The 21,025-nt window shown below is 50.7% G+C and overlaps 2 protein-coding genes across 3 annotated transcripts in view; one reads left to right on the plus strand and one right to left on the minus strand.

Moving 5' to 3' along the window:
* Positions 1 to 12,860, plus strand: part of TOR2A (torsin family 2 member A) — a 183,378-nt gene extending 170,518 nt beyond the window's left edge. For both annotated transcript variants that reach the window (XM_069609132.1, XM_069609133.1), the window contains one exon: positions 11,949 to 12,860. In XM_069609132.1, the coding sequence (XP_069465233.1) occupies positions 11,949 to 12,190 (242 nt within the window). In that variant the 3' untranslated portion in view covers positions 12,191 to 12,860. The remainder of the gene's footprint in view (positions 1 to 11,948) is intronic.
* The window catches only part of TTC16 (tetratricopeptide repeat domain 16), a 547,992-nt gene continuing 539,820 nt past the window's right edge, over positions 12,854 to 21,025 (minus strand). The window contains exon 14 of the mRNA XM_069609131.1: positions 12,854 to 13,164. Coding sequence (XP_069465232.1) covers positions 12,946 to 13,164 — 219 coding nt within the window. The 3' untranslated portion in view covers positions 12,854 to 12,945. The remainder of the gene's footprint in view (positions 13,165 to 21,025) is intronic.

The raw sequence follows: 21,025 nt of genomic DNA on the forward strand, positions 1-21,025 counted from the left end.
CCTGCGTAGCCTACAAACAGCTGGTCTGCATGTCTTAACCTAGCCAGTCTACTAATGTAAAAACTTAAAGCCCTTCTTGGGTCCAGCCTGTGTAACCTCTCTTCCTCTTTCCCCGGATGGGGCGGAGGATAGAAAGATGGAAGGGTAATGTTCTGTGTGATATGAAATTCAGAAACCACCTTTGGGAGGAAATTAGGCTTCACTTGCAGAACAACTTTGTCTTTGTGAAAGATTGTATGAGGGGGTTTACAAGAAAGAGCTTGTAACTCGCTCACCCTTTTAGCAGATGTAAGTGCTACTAATAAAACAGTCTTAAGGGTAAGAAATCTTAACAAACAAGAGTGGAGTGGTTCGAAAGGTGTGCCCATCAGGAAAGTTAGGACTAAATTTAAATCCCATAGGGGAACCTGGAATGGTCTTGGGGGATAAACGTTAGTTAACCCCTTTAGGAACTGTATTACCAAGGGTAACTTGAAATAGGATGGTTTAAGCAGTGCGCTTAAAGATGGATAGCGCTGCGAGATAGCCCTTGATGGTGCCAACTTGAAGGCCTGAATTAGCTAAATAAAGTAGGAAGGACAAAACCATTGCTGTACCACATGAAAAGGCATCGATATTCTTTTCCCTACACCAGCTGCAAAATCTGTTCCAACGGCAGCGGTATAAAGATTTTGTTGCTGGCCTTCTTGCCGAAAGCAACACCTCCATAACGTCATCAGGGAGGTCCCAATCCTTGTACCTCAGCCTTTCAGAAGCCAAGCGTGAAGGTTGAGGGTTTTGATGTCTGGATGGAGAACCTGACCTCCCTTCTGTGAGAGCAGATTCTCTGAGTGGAAGTCAAATTGGAGGGCAGATGGACAAGTCTAGAAGGTTCGGGTACCACGTTCTCCTGGCCCAATCCGGGGCAATTAGGATCATGGTTTTCCGGAATCTTCTCAACCTCCTGATCATTTGAGGAATGACAGGGACCGGTGGAAACGCGTACAGGAGTGGAAACTCCCAGTCCACTATGAACGCGTCTCCCAGAGCTCCTCTCGGGGGAAATTCCCTTGAACAGAACAGATCGCACTTCCTGTTTACACTGGTGGCGAACAGATCCACCTGAGGGGTTCCCCAAAGGGCGAAGATCTCTTGAAGGACTTCCTGAGCTAGTTCCCACTCGGAGACTGTGCTCTGCCTGCTCAGAGCGTCCGCTGTCAAGTTCTTCTCTCCGGCTAGGTGAACTGCCGATAGAGAGATTCCTTCTTGGATTGCCCAAAACCAGAGCTGCATCGCCTCTCTGCACAGGGGTAGTGATCCTACGCCTCCTCTTTTGTTGAGGTAATGCATGGCCACTATGTTGTCCGTCATTATCAGGACATTCTTTCCTTGTACAGATGGCAGAAAAGCCTTCAGCGCAAGTCTGATGGCCCTCAGCTCGAACAGGTTGATATGTAGTCTGGACTCCGATGGAGACCAACGACCGCTGATGGTCAAGTCGTTGGCGTGGGCTCCCCACCCCGTGAGTGAGGCATCCGTGACTACTGTTATCTCCAGCCAGGGTTGCCAAAACTGCTCTCCTTTCAGAATGTTCTCCTGACAGGCCCACCACTGAGGGTCTCGAGCCACCCTGTCGGGAACCTGAAGATCTGTCATTCTCCCTGAGAATTGTGACCACTGAGTTCTCAGTGCCCACTGGAGAGATCTCAATCTCAGGCGAGCCTCTGGCACTAGGAAATTGCAGGATGCCATGAGGCCTAGCAACCTCAAAAAGTCAAAGGCTGGGAGACGTTGGGCATTTTGAAACTTGGTGACCATCTGTAGAATATCTTGAGCCCTCACCTCTGGTGGCGAGGCTTTTCCCAGGGAAGTGTCCAGGATCGCTCCGATGAACTGGAGTCTCTGCGATGGTATCATTTGTGACTTCTTTAAATTGAGGGAGAAGCCCAGTCTGTGAAGGGAGTGGCAAACATGATCTAGCTGGATCTGAGCTTGTTCCCCAAGATACAGCTCTGATCAACTAATCGTCCAGGTAGGGGTAGACGTGAATCCCTTCCCTCCTTAGACTTGCAGCCACTACCGACATTAACTTGGTGAAGACCCTCAGGGCGGAGGTCAGCCCAAATGGCAGCACTTGAAATTGATAATGAGAGTTGCCAATTGCGAACCTCAGGTATTTCCTGTGTTTGAGATGGATTGGCACATGGAAATAAGCGTCCTGAAGGTCCAGAGATACCAACCAGTCCTGGAACTGAAGGGCTTGAAGGATCTGAGAAAGAGTTACCATCTTGAATTTGTCTTTCTTGAGGAATTTGTTCAATTCTCGCAAGTCCAAGATGGGTCTCAGTCCTCCGTCTTTCTTTGGTATGAGAAAGTAAGGGGAGTACCAGCCCTTGTTCCTCTCCGCTACAGGTACCGGTTCTATGGCACCTTTCTCTAGCAGGTCAAAAATTTCCTGCAAGAGGAGCGGATCTGGAGCTTTCTGAGAGCTGATCCCCGGTGGATGACTCTGAGGTATTCGTAGGAAAGGCAGGCAGTAACCTTGGGCAATTGTTTCCAATGCCCAAGCATCTGACGTGATAGCCTGCCATACCGCCAGATGTTGAGTCAACTTGCCTCCTACAGGTGTCCTGTGAGGGAAGTCCTCAGAGTGGTTTTGGGGCGGCTGATGCAGATGCCGATGGTAAAGAGGCACCTGCTGTTGCCTCGGCTTTTGAATATCTACCCCGTCCACCTCGGGTAGTTCTTCTTTGTCCCCTTTGAGCCGTTCGTCCTCTACCTCTTCCGAATGCGGAGTAGAAGCGAAAGGACTTGCCTCTCGCAGAGGTTCCGGTGGGACGAAAAGGTGTCTGACGGATTGCAGCGCCTAGGGATTTTGCTGCTGCCTTTTTGATGTTTGCAGTTTTTCTAAACTGTCATCCGCATTTTTCCCAAACAAAGAGCCATCAAATGGCATGTTCAAAAGCCTGGCTTGCACATCTGGGGCAAAACCAGACTTTCTCAACCAAGCAAATCTCCTGGTTGTTGTACTTGCTGCCATTGCTCTGCTGATACTGTCAGCCGAATCAATGCCCGTCTGGAGGGATTCGCACATAGCGTCTTTACCGTCCTGTATGATATTTAGGAACGCCTCACTTTCTTCTCCCTCCGGGATGCAGTCAGCCGCTGTAGAAGCACACTCCCAAATTGTATGGCTGAATCTAGCAAGGGTGCAAGTAGCATTAATAGATTTTAACGCCATGCTACATGCCGAAAAGACTTTCTTAGCCATAGCATCGTATTTTTTATCGTCCCTGTCCTGTGGGACGGTAGGGTAAGCAGTCTTGATGTCAGTAGAAGATGCTGCCTGTACCACCAGACTTTCTGGGGATGGGTGTTTGGACAAAAACTCTGGGTCTGCAGAAGATACCCTGTATTTAGTAGACAGTTTTTTATTTACTGCCGGGACGACATCTGGGGTTTCCCAGTTCGTCATGATTTTTCTTTGAAGAGCTTTATGAAAAGGTACTACAGGATCCTTCTGTGGACCTTTATCAAGAATATCCGTGAGGTCATCCTGTTGGAAAGCCTGTGAAGGTGTTGACCACCCCATAAATTCTGTGATCCTGGCCATTAAGGCTCTGTAAGGGGTTTCAGCATGCTCCCCCGGGTCTGGCCTAGCGAACTCCACCTCTGGGGAAGTGTCTAAACCACTTGCTCATGTAAGGAATCATGGAGTTCCTTTAATCTGCGTTCCTCTGAGGCTAACTCCTCTTGAACTGGGGTCGCAGATCTCTGCAACTCAAATGTGTCTTCTTGGTCAGACAGTTCTCCCTCTTCCATAATTGAGGACATTGTTCTCAATTGGTCTGAACTCACAAAGGGTGTGAAACCCATCTCCAAGGCAGAGGGTGCCAAACTTGTTGTAATCGGCCTCAAATGTCGAATGTTTCGAACGTGGCGTCGAAAACAAAGGTGGAGGCCTCGAGGTCCTCGATAGAATTGGAATTCTGCTTGAGGATCTCGACGACATCGTCATCGAAGACCTGGGAATAGCCACTGGGTGCGCCGCAACCGCGACTTTCCTTGGTGTCGACGCCGGTGTTGAGGATGGCGTCGAGTCGACAGACCCGTGTGTCGAAAGTCCCTTCGACAACGGTTTCGAAGACACCGACCACGGCGTTGACGGAACCTTCGAAGGATTCGAGGTCTTTGCTTTACTCGAGGGTTTGTGACGTGCTTGAGGAGCTTCCTTCGCCGGGTGCTGCGACTCGCGGCGTTTTGGACCTTCGGGTCTTTCGACCAGAGCATCGCTCTCGGCAGTCTTCGAGGGGGTCGAGGCCGCTTTCTCGAAGACGCTCATATTTTTTCGGAATTCCTCCCATTCAGCCCGGGAACTATGTTTCGTGGGGCAAGGGATTCTCTTAGGTGAAACAGAGGAAGAGGAGGACAAAGAAGGGGATCTTCGGCGTCTCCTTTTCGAGTGCTTCGATCTCGAGGAGTGATGTGACCCGCTTCGAGACCTGGAGCGCGAATGGTGACGAGGAGACGAATGTCTCGACTTCGTCGAGGAAGAAGAAGCTTTAGAAGTCTTACCTTTTTCCAGCTTCCCCCTACGCTCCTTCAGGGCCTTAGCTGCCATGGACATACAGTCCTCGCACTCCGAACAATGGTGTTCAGCTCCCAAATACCACAGACAGACCCTGTGAGGGTCCGTCAGCGACATCTTTTTTCCACAGTCTCGGCATTTTTTAAAGCCGGACCGAGGGGTCGTCGGTTCAGACGACAAAGCCATCGAGTATGGATCGAATATCTCAAGGAAAATGGCATAATTCTCTACGAAAACTGAGCAACGATATTCCGAGGCACTGAGTAAGTGCGGAAAAACGGAACTGAGCAAAGGACGCTGCGCGTGGCCTTTATAGGCAGGATGACGTCTACGTTGATACGGCGGCTGTCGAGGTACATCGACTCGGCGGACGTCGATGCGCAGCGCCCTCTAGAGAGAAAATTTCCGAGGCCAGCAAAGCTGGAAAGAGATATCTAAGATGAGGAATACGTCGGAGGACACAATCCCTTCGAAGGAGGAGCGCTGATTTGCCCTTGTCCATGTTTTAGGGCTGACTGTGCCATGCTGGGGGCAAAAACCAGATTGCCTCTTTCCCAGTATGCTGTGTAGCTCGAGGTAGGGTTGGATCTGGAGATATTCAGCTTTGTCGAGGACTTTCAACAAGAATGGCACTGTGGTGATGGGCCTGTAGTTTGGGGAATCGGGGTCCAATGTGGGCTTTTTTAGCAGTGGCTGGACCCAAGCTTCTTTAAGGGCGGATGGAACAGTGCCAGGTGTGAACGAAGCATTAACGAAGGCTGTGATGAAAGCTAGTGCTAGAGCACAGTCTTTGATTATGCTTGCTGGACAGATGTCCCCCTTTGCATAGTGATGGTTTTATATGCATTATGATAGATGTGACTTCAGGGATGGTTACATTTCTGAAGGTGAAAAGCGGCGGGGGCTTGGGGTCTAGAAGGGTAGGTGAATTTGGTTCAGAGGTGGTAAGTATTGGAGGTGAAGTTTTGGGCATGTTGTTGACATTGGTTTTGATTTCTTTCTTGGAGTAAATTAATTTTACCCAACATAGCATGTTGGATATCATTACACCATTTCTCGTCCTTTACTGTTGTGTGGAAGAAGGGGGGACAACCAACTCATTAAAGATGGAAAATAGTTCCTTGGATTGGAATTTAGCTTTGTCAATTCTGATGTTGTAGCGAGTGGCTTTTGCTGAAGCGATGGAGTTTTTTTATTGATTGGCAATGGAGAGGTAGGAATCGTGTGCAGTCAGACGGGCAGTATTAGGGCTTGCCTTTTGAGTACTTTTAGGTCAAGGAGGTCTTGATTGTACCAGGAGTTGGTGTTTGATATGTTTTTTTTGCTATTTTCTTTTTCTCTAGGGGAGCAATGGTGTCAACTGCTTCTTTGAGAATGGAGTTGTAGAGATTGGCCAGTTCTGTGGGGTTGTTTTATAGGGGTTGTGCTAGTGCCGATGCTTCCAAAGGGGGGAGAATTCTGTCTTTGGTAAGCAGTTTTTTTTGACCTGGCAGTGGCGGCTGGCATAGGAGGGTTCCGTTGGGTTGCGAACTTTGAGGGAATGTGGATTAGATGGTCTGTCCATGGGCGTGGGATGTTTGAACTGATGTCGACACCACAGTTATGGTCCGCTAACCAATCCAATATGCGTCCTTTGATGTGAGTGGAGGAGTCAACTTTTTGGATGAATTCTAATTCAAGGAGAGATTTTGCGAAGGCTTTATTTTATGTCCTTGAATCCAAGGTTGAAATCTCCTAGGAGGATGGCTCTATTGTTGGAATTGAGGTTATTTCCTATGAGGGTGGCTTGGAAGTCCTGCTGATGGGGACCTATTGGACATCAAGACTGATTTTCTCTCTCGCGTCTCCAAGCTAAACGGTCTTGTAGAGACGGCCCCATATAGCACATGTTGTATCCTGCTTCATCCATAACACCCAGACCTCTGCTCAAAACCTTGTGGCCATCTATGGCCGCATGAGGCCTCCATTTAATTGGGTGGAGTCAGTTTGAATCTTCGAACAGTTCTCCTTTTTTGTATTCCTAATGGTATTTTCGCTCCGGCACTTCTCCAAATGGCAAATGTTACTCGAAACACCTCCATATTACTCATACAGGCCATCCAAGTCCACATTCGCTTTAGGTTTGACAAAGGTGGGTGTAAATTATGACGGGCCCTCCTCTGGCATTTGTTTGAAGTTCTTATTGTCCCCTTTGTTTCTTTCCGTGACTCTAACTGGCTCCACTGTTATAGAGCTTCTTGTGCACTGAGTCTCTCCCCGCGTTTACTATGGCAAAAACTCTTTCGCCCTCTGGCCTGCGCTGTTGCGCCTGCTCAGATTCATCTGCCGTGTTACTTCGGCTTTGTTCAGGAACAATCCTTGATGGTCTGGTATACTGCTTTGTTGATGGCTGATGGGGACGTTAGTTTGAGAATGGGTCTCTTTATCCGACTGGACTCCTATGTCTCTCTCGGAAACTTTTACTCCTGCAGACAATCGATTGCCCCCCCACCCCCGACATCAACAGGTTTTGTCCTTTCAAGATAAATTGGGGCCTTTAAGAAACTTGTGCCCTCAGTCGGCTAACCCCCAAGTAGGCCCATGCAACAACTCCTCAATGGGAGGATTACACGGACAAGTCCTTGAGGATGCGTTTTTCCTTGTTGTGCGCCTTTGGTTTTTTTTTTTCTCCTCTCATGATGGGGACTTTGCTCTTGCTGTTGCACTGTCTCCATGGAATTTTTGACTGGCCCCTCCGCTTCCTTCGTAGCGGATTCAATACCAAGGAGCAACATTTTTGGCAGATAGAGGACTCTTTTTGGAACCTGCATCGTCCTCAAGAGTCTATAATGAAAGGGCCTTGACAATGTAACCGGGGGCATCGGTAGGGTGGGGGGTGCGGGGTGCGGGGGGGACGGAAGGCATCCCATAGAGTTCAATTTTCATGTGATGGCATCCAGATAGTTTGTATGACCCTTCACTTACTCATAAACATTGTCATACAGGGTGACAAAACAACTGAACACGATGCTCCGTTCTGACTTTGTGGGCGATGTCGGACGATCACTTCGTCCATTTCCATCAGAGTATTGTGTAACTTTGGGCCTTCATTGAATTTCTAATTTTATTTGGTCTTGTGAATTTCGGTCAGTTCTTGATTTGTCCAGTATATTGGTCCGCTCGGTAGGTGAGCCAAAGACCAAGGCACCTCGGGATTGCTGTAGCTCCCTCGTCTCACTCTCAAACACAGGCACTTGGGACAAAGTGCCAACCATTGAATTGGCGAAGTCAATCCTACTCGGATCGTTCATGTGAGAGTTATCAACTTCTGCAGTGGCTTTCAAACCTACCACAGTCCTTGCCTCAGTGCTTGACACTGACTTAAAAAAAAAAAGTTACTAATCAGCTGGCCTCTTATGGGAGAACCCATAGGAAGAGCTCTGTTTCTTTGGTGAAAGATGGGCAGAAGAGGAAGGTCCGAAGCTGCTAGATTTCCCCTTCTTTCTGTGAAGCCCATTCATTGGGGGCAATGTTTGTCTGTAACTTGTTGGTGTCCTCCATTGGGACTTGATATAATGCCTCAGTCGTGTCCTCCTGTCAAAACGCACAATTCCCCCAATAGTACTGCCCTCTGTTTAATTTCTGGCTCTGTTAGAGAGAGGCTCGTGTTTCTGGATAATCCGTTGATTGGTTCCTGGGCTCCCTGGCTCCTTCAGCCCATTCCTGTCACCATATACAGATATCAAGTAACCTTGAGTGGCTGCATTTGACCTTTAAACGGTATTGGTTGTATTGCCTGTTTGCTGTGTTCAGGGGATGCAGTGACCGCTATAGCAGCCTTCTAGGCAATGGACACTCTGGGGGAAAACCAAGGGGGTAAATATCGAAATAAGCTCTATGAAAGGTTCTTGCAACAGTAGTCGCATATTCTTCCCGGCCTGGCTGCCACACACTGCCAACCGTTTCATGTACAATATAATACAGTTTTATGTACTCCCACGCTTATCTGAAAGCAGTTTCTAGTCCAGTTAACTCCCCGAAGTACAGCGTTGGCTTTTGCCAGTGATGAAATTCTGCACCGCCAAGCCGCCCGTCCCCACAGACCGCCTTCACTTTACCCCTCTTCCCAAGTGGAAGTAGGTGATCCAGAAGGTCAGTTGAGGCTACCCCCTATTGCAATGAGGTGCGGATTGCATTAACCGCTACGCCTGCTGGAACAGACAGAAGCTTGTCCTAGGCAGACAACTCTCACCTTCAGGCAATCACAGCAGCCCTTTCCTGTATTTTCTTTTCTTTTTTGCCCCATTGCCACCACTAGCTCGGCAGTACCTCTATTTCCGGCCAGCACCTTCAGGAGTACTCCGATCAATACCCAGGTCGTGACTCGGGGTCTCGGCGGCGGCACCGTTTTTCGGCACACAGGACCACAGGAGCAGCCAGTCGTACGTCCATACTTGTTAGATGAAAGGACCAATTGACTTACTGATCCTTGAGTGTCAAGCAGCACTGCAGTGATCTCGCCAATGTAAACACAACAGATCACAGCCACCTCTGAAACTTGGCTACTCTCTGGTTCCTAATATTACACACATTTAATTTTAAAATGGAACAGCAGCGGGTCTATTTGTATTAACATTTCACAATGGCTGGCCTTTTTTAGGGCCCACCACTCTGAATGCGCCATTAGCACCCCAGTGTGTGCTGGGAACCTGTCGTACATTAGTGTCGACAGCACTCTCTGGATGCTAATGTATGCACAACCTCAGCCCTTATTCTGCTCAACCTCTCTGCAGCCTTCGACACAATTAGCCATGACGCCCTAACTAAAAGACTAGAAGACATAGGCATACAGGCACAGCGCTACTCTGGACTAAATCATTCCTAGCAGACAGAACAGAAACTGTATGGATTAAACCCTTCAAACCTACCCCACGAGTTAACGACTGTGGTGTCACAAGGATCCTCGCTATAGCCACTGTACTTCCAGTTATCAGAATCTTCAAAAAATACAACATTACATGCTACAACTACGCAGATGATACTCCAATCATCTACAAAATCAAAGACTCCCCAAGCCGATCACTCGACCCTAATCGAGTGTCTAAAAGTAGTCTTCAACTGGATGAATGCCAACAACCTGAAAATCAACCCAGGAAAGAAAGCTGACCATATCCAAAGACCAAGAGAAGGAAACCGCCATCCCGTGGCCTGCTGAAATGGGAAATACATCGGCACAATCTAAGGTAGTAAAAACTCTGGGAGTCCTAATGGACAACACCCTCACCCTAGAACCACAAATAAATGTAACAGTCGAGAAATGCTTCTTCCTCCTACACACAACAAGAAGAATCCTACCTTTCCTCTCCTTCACGCACAAAACACTCACAATTGTCGCCCTAATCATGTCAAGAATCGACTACACAAACAGCCTCTATCTCGGAATACCAGAATACCTCGTGAAGAAACTGCAACGGATCCAAAATACAGCAGCCAGACTGCTCCTCAAACTATCCAGAAGAGACCACATCTCTCCTGCCCTAAAAACTCTACACTGGCTCCCAGTCAAACATCGCACCACCTTCAAAACAATGTGCATAACACACAGGGCAATCGGCGGACAGGGAGCAGAATTCCTACAAAAGAAAATATCAATCTACAAGCCAACGAGACTCCTCAGGTCAAGCAACGAAACCTGCCTGGAACTAAAACCATACCTTAACAAAAAACTTGGAGGCGCCTCCTTCTACCACTTAGCCGCAAAAACCTGGAACAACATCCCAAAAGAAATAAGACACCAAAGATCACCTAAAATTCAGGAAATTACTAAAAACCTGGCTCTTCAACTCCACAGTCACAAACTGAAATAACAGAAATGAAAAAGAATGACTAGACTTGGGAGGACACTGACAGCACCCAGAGCGACTAAGAGGCTTCTACCACAACTGGACGGGTGGCGCCAAGTCGGGTAGAAAACAAGCGACGCCCATTAGGACAGAAGCAACAACCCCAGCCAATTCGAGCCAACTTCCTTGCTGACCCATAGTTTCTACCAGGTACCAAATTTCTATATGTTGGCAGTCACCACACTTGAACTGAGCTGTGGACTGTAGCAGGTACACTGGCTGTGTGGGTGGGAAAGGAAGCTGGGTGAGGTTTATGAAGGAGGCTGATGGAAGGGGAGGCCAGATGGGAATGGGACGGTGTGAATGCTGGACAGACCCAGATCAGGACAGAGGCGCAGAAATGCCCCCACACCTCATCTAGGGAGATTGCACAAAACCAGCGCCTCACTTCGAGACAGTAATGCCAACTAACCAATCTAACAATTTCCCCCTCTGCTTACACCGCTCAAACCCCAAACCAAACACAACCACAAACCTACAGCATAACAAACCGCACTAACTTTGCTACATTGCAACAACAAAACAAAACCGCACATAGATTCGCATAACAGTACACGACTACCGGCCACAATCACCCCAGGCCCAGCCAACTGACCCAGCGGGCTGAGGCCGCCAACAGCACATCACTGCTCGCTTGCACTTTTCCAGCTTCCTCCCACTAACTTGCCCTCCCTTCCCCTCTTTCAGAGCCGCCAGAGCGCCAGGGGACCACTCTGGTGGTGATAGCCCTCCTGAAATGGTCAGGTCACCTTTGTGAATAAGGTAGTCGGTGCATCTCTAAAATGAAGGGAAATGGGGTCGGGGGGGGGTGCAGTGGGAGTGATTGCCTCCTCTGGCCTTTCCTCCTTTGCATTCATGTTTATGTTTGTTCTGCTGGTTCCTAAGCCACCAGTAATACTGGATTCCGGGGTACTGATCCAGTACTCGCAGGCATGAGAGCGGTCCTATTTTGAACCATTTCTAGCCTCCGCTCCAAATGGTTCCACTCTTTCCAGCAGGGGGGATGCATTTGTTTTAGAGCCGTTTTGCCAGACACCAAATGACTGGCTCTTTTTTTTTAACCGAAGATGGTGGTTGAGTCCAGATTAAAATGGGGGCATGGTACAAAATAAATATATGTGAATCCATATACCCAACCTGTCATGATGGCGCAGCAATTCTTTTTTTGTGTTGTTACTTTTCGTCGTCCTTGGTGAGATTTGCAGCTTAGAGACCTTAAGCAGTGCAAGGGAGAGGATGTCCTTCAATGCTGCAGCGCATAGGTGGGAAAGCGCTGCGTTCTAGGTGGTCTTGTATTGCAGGGCTGACGCTATAGGGCAGAAGGTGTAGTAGAGGGTAAGGCAGAGAGGGGCTTGTCATTCTGCGTGTGAGAGGGGGGGATAATGAGATTGCTGGCAGAGGCCTTTTTTAGCTGCTTCGGGTGCCCCGCTGCACATCGCTTCTCCTTGGAGTGTCCTAGTCTTTAACTTTTTTTTTTTTTTTTTCTTCTTCTCCAACAGGTGGCTTTTGGAAGTCGCAGATCTTCCATGAGAAGCTGGTTGATGTCATCGTGCCATTCCTTCCACTGAGGCCAAGCCATGTGCGCCAGTGTGCCAGAAGCGAGCTGGCGCTGCAAGGCTGTCGCCAAGAAGAGGTCATCGAGTCGGTCCTGGCCAGCATCAGCTTCTTCCCAGAGGAGGACAGGGTCTTCTCGTCCACTGGCTGCAAAACCGTGGCCTCTCGAATCAACTTCTTCTTGTGAACTCCCTCTGCCGCGGCCTGGCCGTGCACTGCCCCAGTAGTGGGCTCTCAGGGGCTTGGGTCATGTGTTGGACGTGCTCTATGCTGTACAAAGACAGAAGCCTGTGTGCTATGGACAACTGTGAGAAAGCCCATGGAAATCTCTGCATGAGTGTGGACAGGCATCCGGTCACCTTGTGGGTTCTAGACCACATCATTCTCTGAGCTATTCAGAGCATCAATGAGTCACCCTACCCTCTCAGCTGTCCAGGAGAGCCTGCATGCCTGCACATCTGCCCCAGAGAGTAAACCTAAGCCTGTATTTCCCACATGGGGCAAGCCTTCCAACAATATAGGTGAAGGCCCAGCCGTCTTCTACTGTTGCTGATGTTTGCAGCCATTCTTCGAGTGGCACCCCTTTTCCCATGCTAGATCTGGCTGCAGAAAGAGTCTGTTGTGGGCAGGGATAGTGGTCCGTATGCTGAAAGGCAGGACTATTAACAGAGAATGCGGTCAGTGGACAGAGAGGGTGGTCTGTGGGCAGAGGGGCAGGCCCATGGCTTGGATGGGATCCTGTGGGCAGTCACTGATTTGGTCTCACCGAACGATATTACCAGTCTGCAATTTCCAGAATGAAAACCCCATTTTAAGAAAAGTGTTTATTTTATTTAATAAAATGTATATAAACTGTTCACATCTGGTCCTTGCATGCGTATGGCAGACTCTGCATTGGTGTCGGAGCGCAGGACTCGCGCCCTGCTCCAGCGGCCCCTTCGTTCATGGTGGGCTGCATTTGAGGACTGCAGGATTGTGCTTCTGTGATGTGCTGAAGCTGCGACGGGAGTCAGCTGCAGGGCTTTCGTGATGGCCCGTTGCGAGGGCAAAGGACTTCCATCGGGGGGCAGCACTGGGGGGCAGCACTGCGCTGCTGACTGCGACTTCTGAGTGCATCTGCACCTCCTTCGCCTGCTGCATGTGCTGGATCTCCTGGCTGATCTAAAGGAGAAAGACATGGAAAGTCAAGCATGTTCATGGGAAACGCATATAAACCCAAGAGAGTACATGCAAACTGCAGGGAGTGTGATGTGGAGACGAGCAAACTGCAGGGAGCACGAAGGGAAAACCGCAGGAAGCATGAAGGAAGGTGGTGCAAACTGCAGGGAGCGTGAAGGGCAGCCATACAAACTGCAGGGAGCGTGAAGGAAGGTGGTGCAAACTGCAGGGAAGGTGGTGCAAACTGCAGGAAGCAAGAAGGAAAGTGCTGCAAGCTGCAGGGAGCGTGAAGGGAGGTGGTGCAACCTGCAGGCAGTATGACGGAAGGTCATGCAAACTATAGGGAGTAGGAAGGCTGGCTGTGCAAATTGCAGAGTGTGGCGGAAGATTTTCAAACTGCAGGGGGTTTCAAGGCAGGTCGTGCAAGTATGAAGGGAGGCCATCCAAACGGCAGGGATTCTGAAGGATAGCTGCACAAATGGTAGGGAGCATTGAGGGAATACAGAATGAAGGTTCGTAGAGCTGAGCGCCAGTGGCGATCTAAACTTGACCCAGTGGCTAAATCCTGTTCAAGAGGAATGTTACCTTCCTACCATGTAGCTATTAAATCTGTTAAATGCCCGTTTTTAAGGAAGAAGTCTCATCTGTAGTACATTTTAGTAATAAATAGTGGGATGGAATAAGGAACAAGTTACTTACCTGTAACTGTTCTCCAGCATGGATTCACTTGCTCATGAATATTCCTTATCGTCAGGCTGGGAATCCTCGGTAAAGAAAAAATTAGTTTCAGTTCTGAACTGTCTTTTCTCCAAATAACCAATCACTGGTCTCTGGGTCATATGACTGCCCTCTCCCTAAGCCCCGCCCCTGGCAGCCATCCTCTGATTTGGTAGCATGTAAAGTGGCAGTATGACCAAGTGAAGAGCCGCAGAGGGGTAGGCGGGAGGGTTCGCATGTTAATCCATGCCAGACCCATGCTGGAGAACAACAGTTACAGGTAAGTAACTTGTTCCTTCTCCAGCATGGGGTCTGGCATGGATCCACATGCTCATGAATAAAAGATTACATAGCACACACATGCACAACCACGGGAGATGGCAACAGGCTCAACATTAAGCATCTCTTACCTCCTCACCAGGCTCACCTTCAAGCGAACAGGTTGCGCAGCACGACTTGGCCAACTCTGGACTCCTCCCTGGAATCCCGGTCGACACAGTAGAATTTCGTGAAGGTGTGCATCGACCTCCACGTAGCAGCTCTGCAGATGTCCAGCAGGGGCACACCAGACAGGAACACCATAGTTGCAGCGATCGCTCTGGTCGAATGGGCTCTCGGACGGCCAGGCAACCATCGGTTTGCCAACCGGTGACCGTGCCTGATGCAGCCGGAGAGCCACCTGGAAATGGAAGCCTTGGAGAGGGCCTTCCCTTGGTTCACAGGGCCAGTTCACAAACAGCTATGATGTCTTCTGAAAACTTTGTGCGGTCCACGTAGAACTACAGCGCTCTAGCCACATCCAGTGAGTGCAAAGTCCTCTCAGCCGGCGACAAAGGCGACTGGAAGAAAACAGGTAAAACCCAGGGCTCGTAGAGATGGAAGTCCGATGGCACCTTGGGCATGAAGGAGGGATGCGTCCTCAGCACGACCCTCGTTGCATGGAATGTCAAGTACGGAGGCTTACAGGAAAGGGCCTGGATCTCTCCCACTCGTGCGGAAGTAATGGCCACCAGGAACGTCGTCTGCATTCCGCACCTCTGAAATTCCTATCGTGGAAGAGGCTCGAATGGATAACCCATGAGCCTAGTCAGCACCACATTGAGCTCCCACGGCCGGGCCAGAGCCTTCGCCGGCGGGAACCAGCAGAAAAGTCCTTCCATGAACTCCTTAACCAGGCGATGCGACCACAGTGATTATCGCCCCGGAGTTCGGTGTAGTGGGAGATGGCCGCCAGATGGATCTTGATAGAAGCGTGCACCAGCCTTGCCTTGGCCAGCGACCGCAAGTACGGCAGCACTTGAGGGGCCTTGTATCCTCCAAACTCTAGCGCTGTAGAAGCCAGGCCTGCAGATTCACCTACCTCGGATCATGGTGCAGAATTGCACCTCCTTCCCTGGCGAGAAGATCTGCGTCTGCCGGAAACTTGGCTAGAGGAGACGCTGACATGGCCAGAAGGTCTGGGTACCATATCTGCCTCAACCACGCCGGTGCGACGAGGATCATCCTGCACCGGGACCGTCTTGAGTTGACTGAGTCGCAGGAGCAATGGTGGGAATGCATAGAGAAACAGGCCGTCCCAGGGGAATGAGAACGAATTTCCCCCCCCCCCCCCCCGAGCTCCCTGGCTGGGGAAATCTGCTGGCGAACCTCTGGCACGTGGTGTTAATCGCTGTCGCAAAACCAATCGATCTGGGGATTGCCCCATCGCCGAAACGGTAGGTCCACCTGATCCTGCCGAAGTTCCCACTCGGAGGGCAGCTCCCTGCTGAGTGAGTCGGCGACTGTGTTCTTCACTCCTGCCAGATGAAAGGGTACCAGGAACATCCGCTGGGCGACGGCCCAGTGCCATAGGTCATAACGCTTCCTTGGAGAGGGCTGGGGATCTGGTGCCCCCTGCTTACGAATGTAGAACATTGTGGTGGTGTTGTCGGTGAAGACCCGCACCACCTTGCCCTTGAGGGACTCAAAACACGGCTCGGAGCTCCAGGACGTTGATGTGCAACGACTTCTCCTATGGGAGCCACAGGCCTCTTGCGTTGAGATTTCCGGTGTGTGTGCCCCATCCCTCCAGGGAGGCGTCTGTCGTTACCGTCTCCTGATGCGCTGAGGTTTGAAAGTCTGTGCCCGCCGCGAGATGTGTGCGGACACCCCATCACCGAATCGCTCAATGGAATGTCTCGTTAAGGGTACATCTTGTCCTCGAAGCTTCCCACCACTTGCATCCAACGGGCATTGAACTCCTACAGCGGCCGCATCACAGCCTGCACAGCCGAACGAGGTAAATGCATGACAACATCATGCCGAGCAGGGACTTGATGGACCTCACCCTGGCAACTTCCATGGTCCACAGCCGTTGTACCTTGCCCAGGATGGCCTTTTATCCTTTCCTCCGACTGTGGCGCTAGGCACGTCACTGTGTTGAGTCTGGCTGCCAGGAACTGAACGTCCTGCGATGGCTCCAAGCAGGACTTCTCGATAGTTTATCGAGAACCCCAGTTCCGTGAGCACGCGGACGGTCCTTGCTGTGTGCTCGACGGCGAGTTCCTTTGACTTGGCTCGAATGAGCCAATCGTCCAGATGGGGGTAGACGTGCAACCCCTGCAGGCGCAGCCGCCACCAGTGCCAGGCACTTGGTGAAGACCCTTGGGGCCGACTTCAAACCGAAGGGAAGGGCCTTGAATTGATAGTGCTGCCCTTGGATCATGAAGCACAGAAACATTCGATGTCCCATGGGGATGTGGAAATGAGCATCCTCCAAGTCCAGCAGCGACAGGAAGTCTCCTTCCTCCCGCTGTCCCAGCACGTGCTGAAGGGTGACCTTCCGGAAATTCTTGGATTTTATGTATTTGTTGAGGCGGCAGAGATCTAGGATGGGCCACCAACTGGCGGTCTGCTTTCGGACGAGGAAGTACTGCGAGTATACGCCGGAGCCTCTTCGGGATGAGTTCCATCGCACCCTTTTTCAGCATTGCTCGTACCTCTAGAAGCAGCAGTGGAATGTAGAGTGTGTCCATTGGCCAGGGCATCCAGCACCCAACGGTCGGTGGAGATGGCCTTCCACACGCCGATGAAGTTCGCCAGCCGGCCTCCCACCGGGGTGCTCGGGTGGGGGCCCCCCCGCACGTCACGGCCCTTCAGTCCTGCTTCGCCAAGGCCCTACGACCTTGGGCCCCTTGATGACGACTATTTCCTCCAGCCTTGCTGCGGCCTCTGTAGGCCTCCTGTGTTCTAGAACAGGCTGCTTGACGATACGAAGAAGAGCTGCCACCGAATCCTTTGGAGGCACCCTGTGACTTGCCTCTGGAGGACCGAAAGGACGGCAGTCATTGTTGGAGTGTGCCTAAGGCATGGGCCGTCTCGGTGTCTGCCTTGAGGGCCTGCAGTGACTCGTCCACCGTCTTGCCGAAGAAGTTGTTCCTGTCGAAGGGCATGTCCAGTACCCTCGCCTGCACGTCCTGGTGGAAGTTGGCCCTGAGCCAACCACGCCCACGAAGGCAACCGCCATTGCCCATCTGGCGGAACCCGGTGTCAGCGATGTCCATGGCCACCGTGATGGCATGGTCCGAAGCCACCTCGCCTTCTTATAGGATTTCAAGGGCCTCCGTCCTCTTGTCGTCAGGGCGGAAGTCCAGGAGAGGGGCGATTTTAAACCACGGCTCTCTATCGTAGCGGGCCACGATAGCAAGAGCGTTGGGTGCCTTAATGGTCGTTGCCGCTGACGAGATGACCCATCGTCCCATGGCATCCAGCTTCTTCCCCTCGCCTTCCTGTGTGGAAGTCGATGCCCTGCAGATTTCTTCCTGCCGCTGCGGAGACCACTGAGACTGGGGATGGCTGCGCTCTGAGGCACATCGGCGCAGAGTCTGGAACCCGATATTTCTTCTTGTACCAGTCTCTCTTCACCGGGGTTGAGTTCTTCAGGAGGGATGGCCCTTCATCCCAGATGTTATCCAGCAGGGGGACCGAGAGCACAGTCTTCCTCTTGGACTCTTGTCACTGATAAAGGAATCCCTCCTTCTGTTTTTTTGGGCACAGCTGAAAAAGCTCTGCGGCCCTAGCGATCATGGCGTGGAACGAGCCAATCTCGTTGGGAGGAGAAGTCCAGGGTAGCGGCAACGGGAGGTCTGTTCTGTCGTCTCCACCACCATCTGTTGATGTCGTCTCCGTTTCGTCCCTCGGCGGAGGGGATGGAGTTGGGTGGACTCGCCTCTGCTTGGGTGGAGGGTCCCCTGATGGTCCAGGTGCTGCTGGATTACCCGCCGGAGGCAAGGGCATCCTTGTCCTTATTTCTGAGCACAGGGTGTGCAGGGCTTGCAGGATGTCTGCCGACCTGTCTGTCGGTGGTGGCAGCGGGAACGTCGACAGCAGTGTGGTGTCCTTCAGGTTCCTCGCTGTCCTGCTGCTCCACGTCGGTACCCTCTTCGCTTTCCACGTCCACCTTGTCGGGGTCCTTCCCGTAGGACCTGACCTCGACTAACTTCTTGTCAAAAACTGCCTTAGGGCCCGAAAGCTCATCCTCCGAGGAGATATCTGAGTCCGGCAGGACTATCGTGCCCCCCCCCCCCCCCATCTTCGTGGCCAGGGGCTTCACAGGGGTCTTTTCGATGGGCAGGAAAGACGATTCCCTCTGGGTGGGCGGGAAACTCTTGGCTTGGGGGTAGTCTCCACTGGGGCCGCCCCTGCGGTCTTAGCCAGGGACGCTACCACTCACTCAATTGAAGCCTTAGTCTGGTGAACCTGGGCCTTCACGACCTTAGGCACGTCTGAGGCCTTCACCGTGGGGGAGGGGGGGTCAGCACCTCGCTCCTCTTTGGCTTTCTCCATCGGAGACAATCAGGCCTTCTCCCGAAGCTTACCTGGTTGCTCAACTTCTCTTCTCTGAACCGCAGCGTTGGCTCGTGGTTGTCGGCGAAGCTGCGCCCAGCCTGGCTGCCGAGAAGCCTGTACCCACGGCGCTACCAGTGCCCGTAGACTCGTGGTGCATTGTCTTTTGTCGGGCCCCCGTCGCTGGAGCGCCCTCAAAGGTCTTAGAAGACCGCTCAGATTTTCTCTTGGGAGAAGAACGGTACTGGGGCTCACCTGCCACCGGGTTCCTTGTCTCCAGCTACTCAGTGAGCCGCTTGTGACGGTCCTTCATGGTGCTGGAGGACATGTCCTTGCAGAGCGCACAGGCCTCCCCCACGTGCGATTTGTCTGAGTGTAGGCAGTAAAGGCACTTGGAGTGCCCATCCTCTTTGAAGACGTTCTGTAGTCCACATCCTGGGCAGATCCTGAACAGAGGCGTCGAGTCTCCTTTGTCTTCGGCCATGTCCATGCGGGGTAGGCCTCAAGAGTCTTCTGGAATCCTCCAAGAAGTGAAGTTCAACGTAAATGTGCCCTTGTGGGACATAGAAGCTTCTGAAAATGGGTCCCTGTTAATCGGATGATGAATCGGTGGAGCTTGAGGCTCAATTGACCGAAAAAAAAAAAAATATAGAAAATTCTCTGAAAAAACGCAATACGCAGTAGAAGCTCGAGAGCTATAGCACTTGAACGTGCAGTAAAAATCTGAAGATGGCTGCCTGAGGAGGGGCTTAGGTAGAGGGCAGTCATTGGCTGGGGGCAGTATGACCCAGAGACCAGTGATTAGTTTCTGAAATGCCTTTTCTCCTAATAACCAAACTGATTTTTTTTTTTCTTTACTGAGGATTCCCAGCCTGAGGATGGGGAATATTCATGAGCATGTGAATCCATGCCAGAGAAATAGTAATGCAAAAATAGAAAAGTTATGTTTCGAACAGTCAAGGATCTGATGCACCCCAGACCTTGCACAGTGGCCTTGGCTTCCCAAAGGATTTCCAGTGATCTGGCTAATTTGAGAAAATCCGAGCTGACATTGGTCGGAGATCATGTGTATCTAATGCTGCTGTCGCTGGTCCCACTGGCTAGTGGAAGAAATTGCGAGCTGTTGCAGGCCCATCCTCCTTTGATTCAAGTCCTTGGCCTAGTAGAACTTTTAAAGTCTGCATCGCCTATGGCTGCTATTCCCCTTTGGAATGGATTGTGTCCTCCCATGTATTCCTCATCTTTGATATTAGATATCCAGCTTCAGCTGCTTTGGAAAAAATTATTTTGGCAGAGGCGCTGTGCGTCGATGGTGTCGACTCGATGTCCCTCAAGGGCCTCCAGCTCGAGGATGTCATCGAAGGTGTATATGTAGCACGTGCAGTGCCCATTGGCTTCAGTTCCATTTTTCCGTGTCAGCTTTAGCTTCGAGAAATATGGTGCACTTCTTCACTTTCGTGACGACTTTGTTATTTCAAGTGAGAATAGAGAAAATGTCTTTGTCGACACTGACAACCCCGAAGACCGTGTTCAAAAAGTGTTGTGATTGTGGGTCGAAAATGTCTTTGACTGATCCCCATCGTATCTGTTTGTGGTGCCTCGGGGCAGACCATAACACCTCTGACTGCTCCATGTGCCAGTCGATGACTGGAAAAGCCTTGAAGGAAAGCAAGGGGAAATTGAAGGTAGGTCAAAATCCCTAAATCTGCTACCCTGGCCAAGAAACCTTTGACCGACAAGTCGAGGGGTAGCCCTCCTCGGAGTAAGGCCAACCAGTCGATATCGAGGAGTGGCTCTCACCACTCTTCTTCGTCCTCGAAGAAGTCTAAGAGAAGGCACTGTTGGGCAACGTTTGTATGCAGCACCCTCTGGGACCACTACACACAACTCTGACCACTGGTATAGGCAACCAAACCTTTGGTATAAGCTTGTACTACACAGTTTTGGTAGCGGCTTAGCTCAAGATGGGTAAATGTGAGCTGTAATGGAGGTAGACAGAGAATTACAGTTACAGATATTCAAATAAACTCCTCTGAGGTCTTGAGGTTTCTTGCATAAACTATTATTAATTCATCAGTCATTAGAAAGCCTTCTTCCGAAGGGAACAATATAATAGTAACACACAAATACACTTCAATACTGTAGACTCTTAGTTTCTAAATCGGTAAAGACCCTTTTAGGATGGCCCACAGACACAACCTACACCCACAGGTGACTTCAATAACTAGGGTGCTGGGGGCTTTAATATATTACTGTTGGCATTTAGAATGCTTTTAGAAATTGGTATAAGGCAAAGGTTATTAAACAGCAAGAGACCACAAAT

Source organism: Ambystoma mexicanum, chromosome 8 (assembly GCF_040938575.1).
Source record: "Ambystoma mexicanum isolate Mex_15411 chromosome 8, UKY_AmexF1_1, whole genome shotgun sequence".
NCBI classification, from domain to species: domain Eukaryota; kingdom Metazoa; phylum Chordata; class Amphibia; order Caudata; family Ambystomatidae; genus Ambystoma; species Ambystoma mexicanum.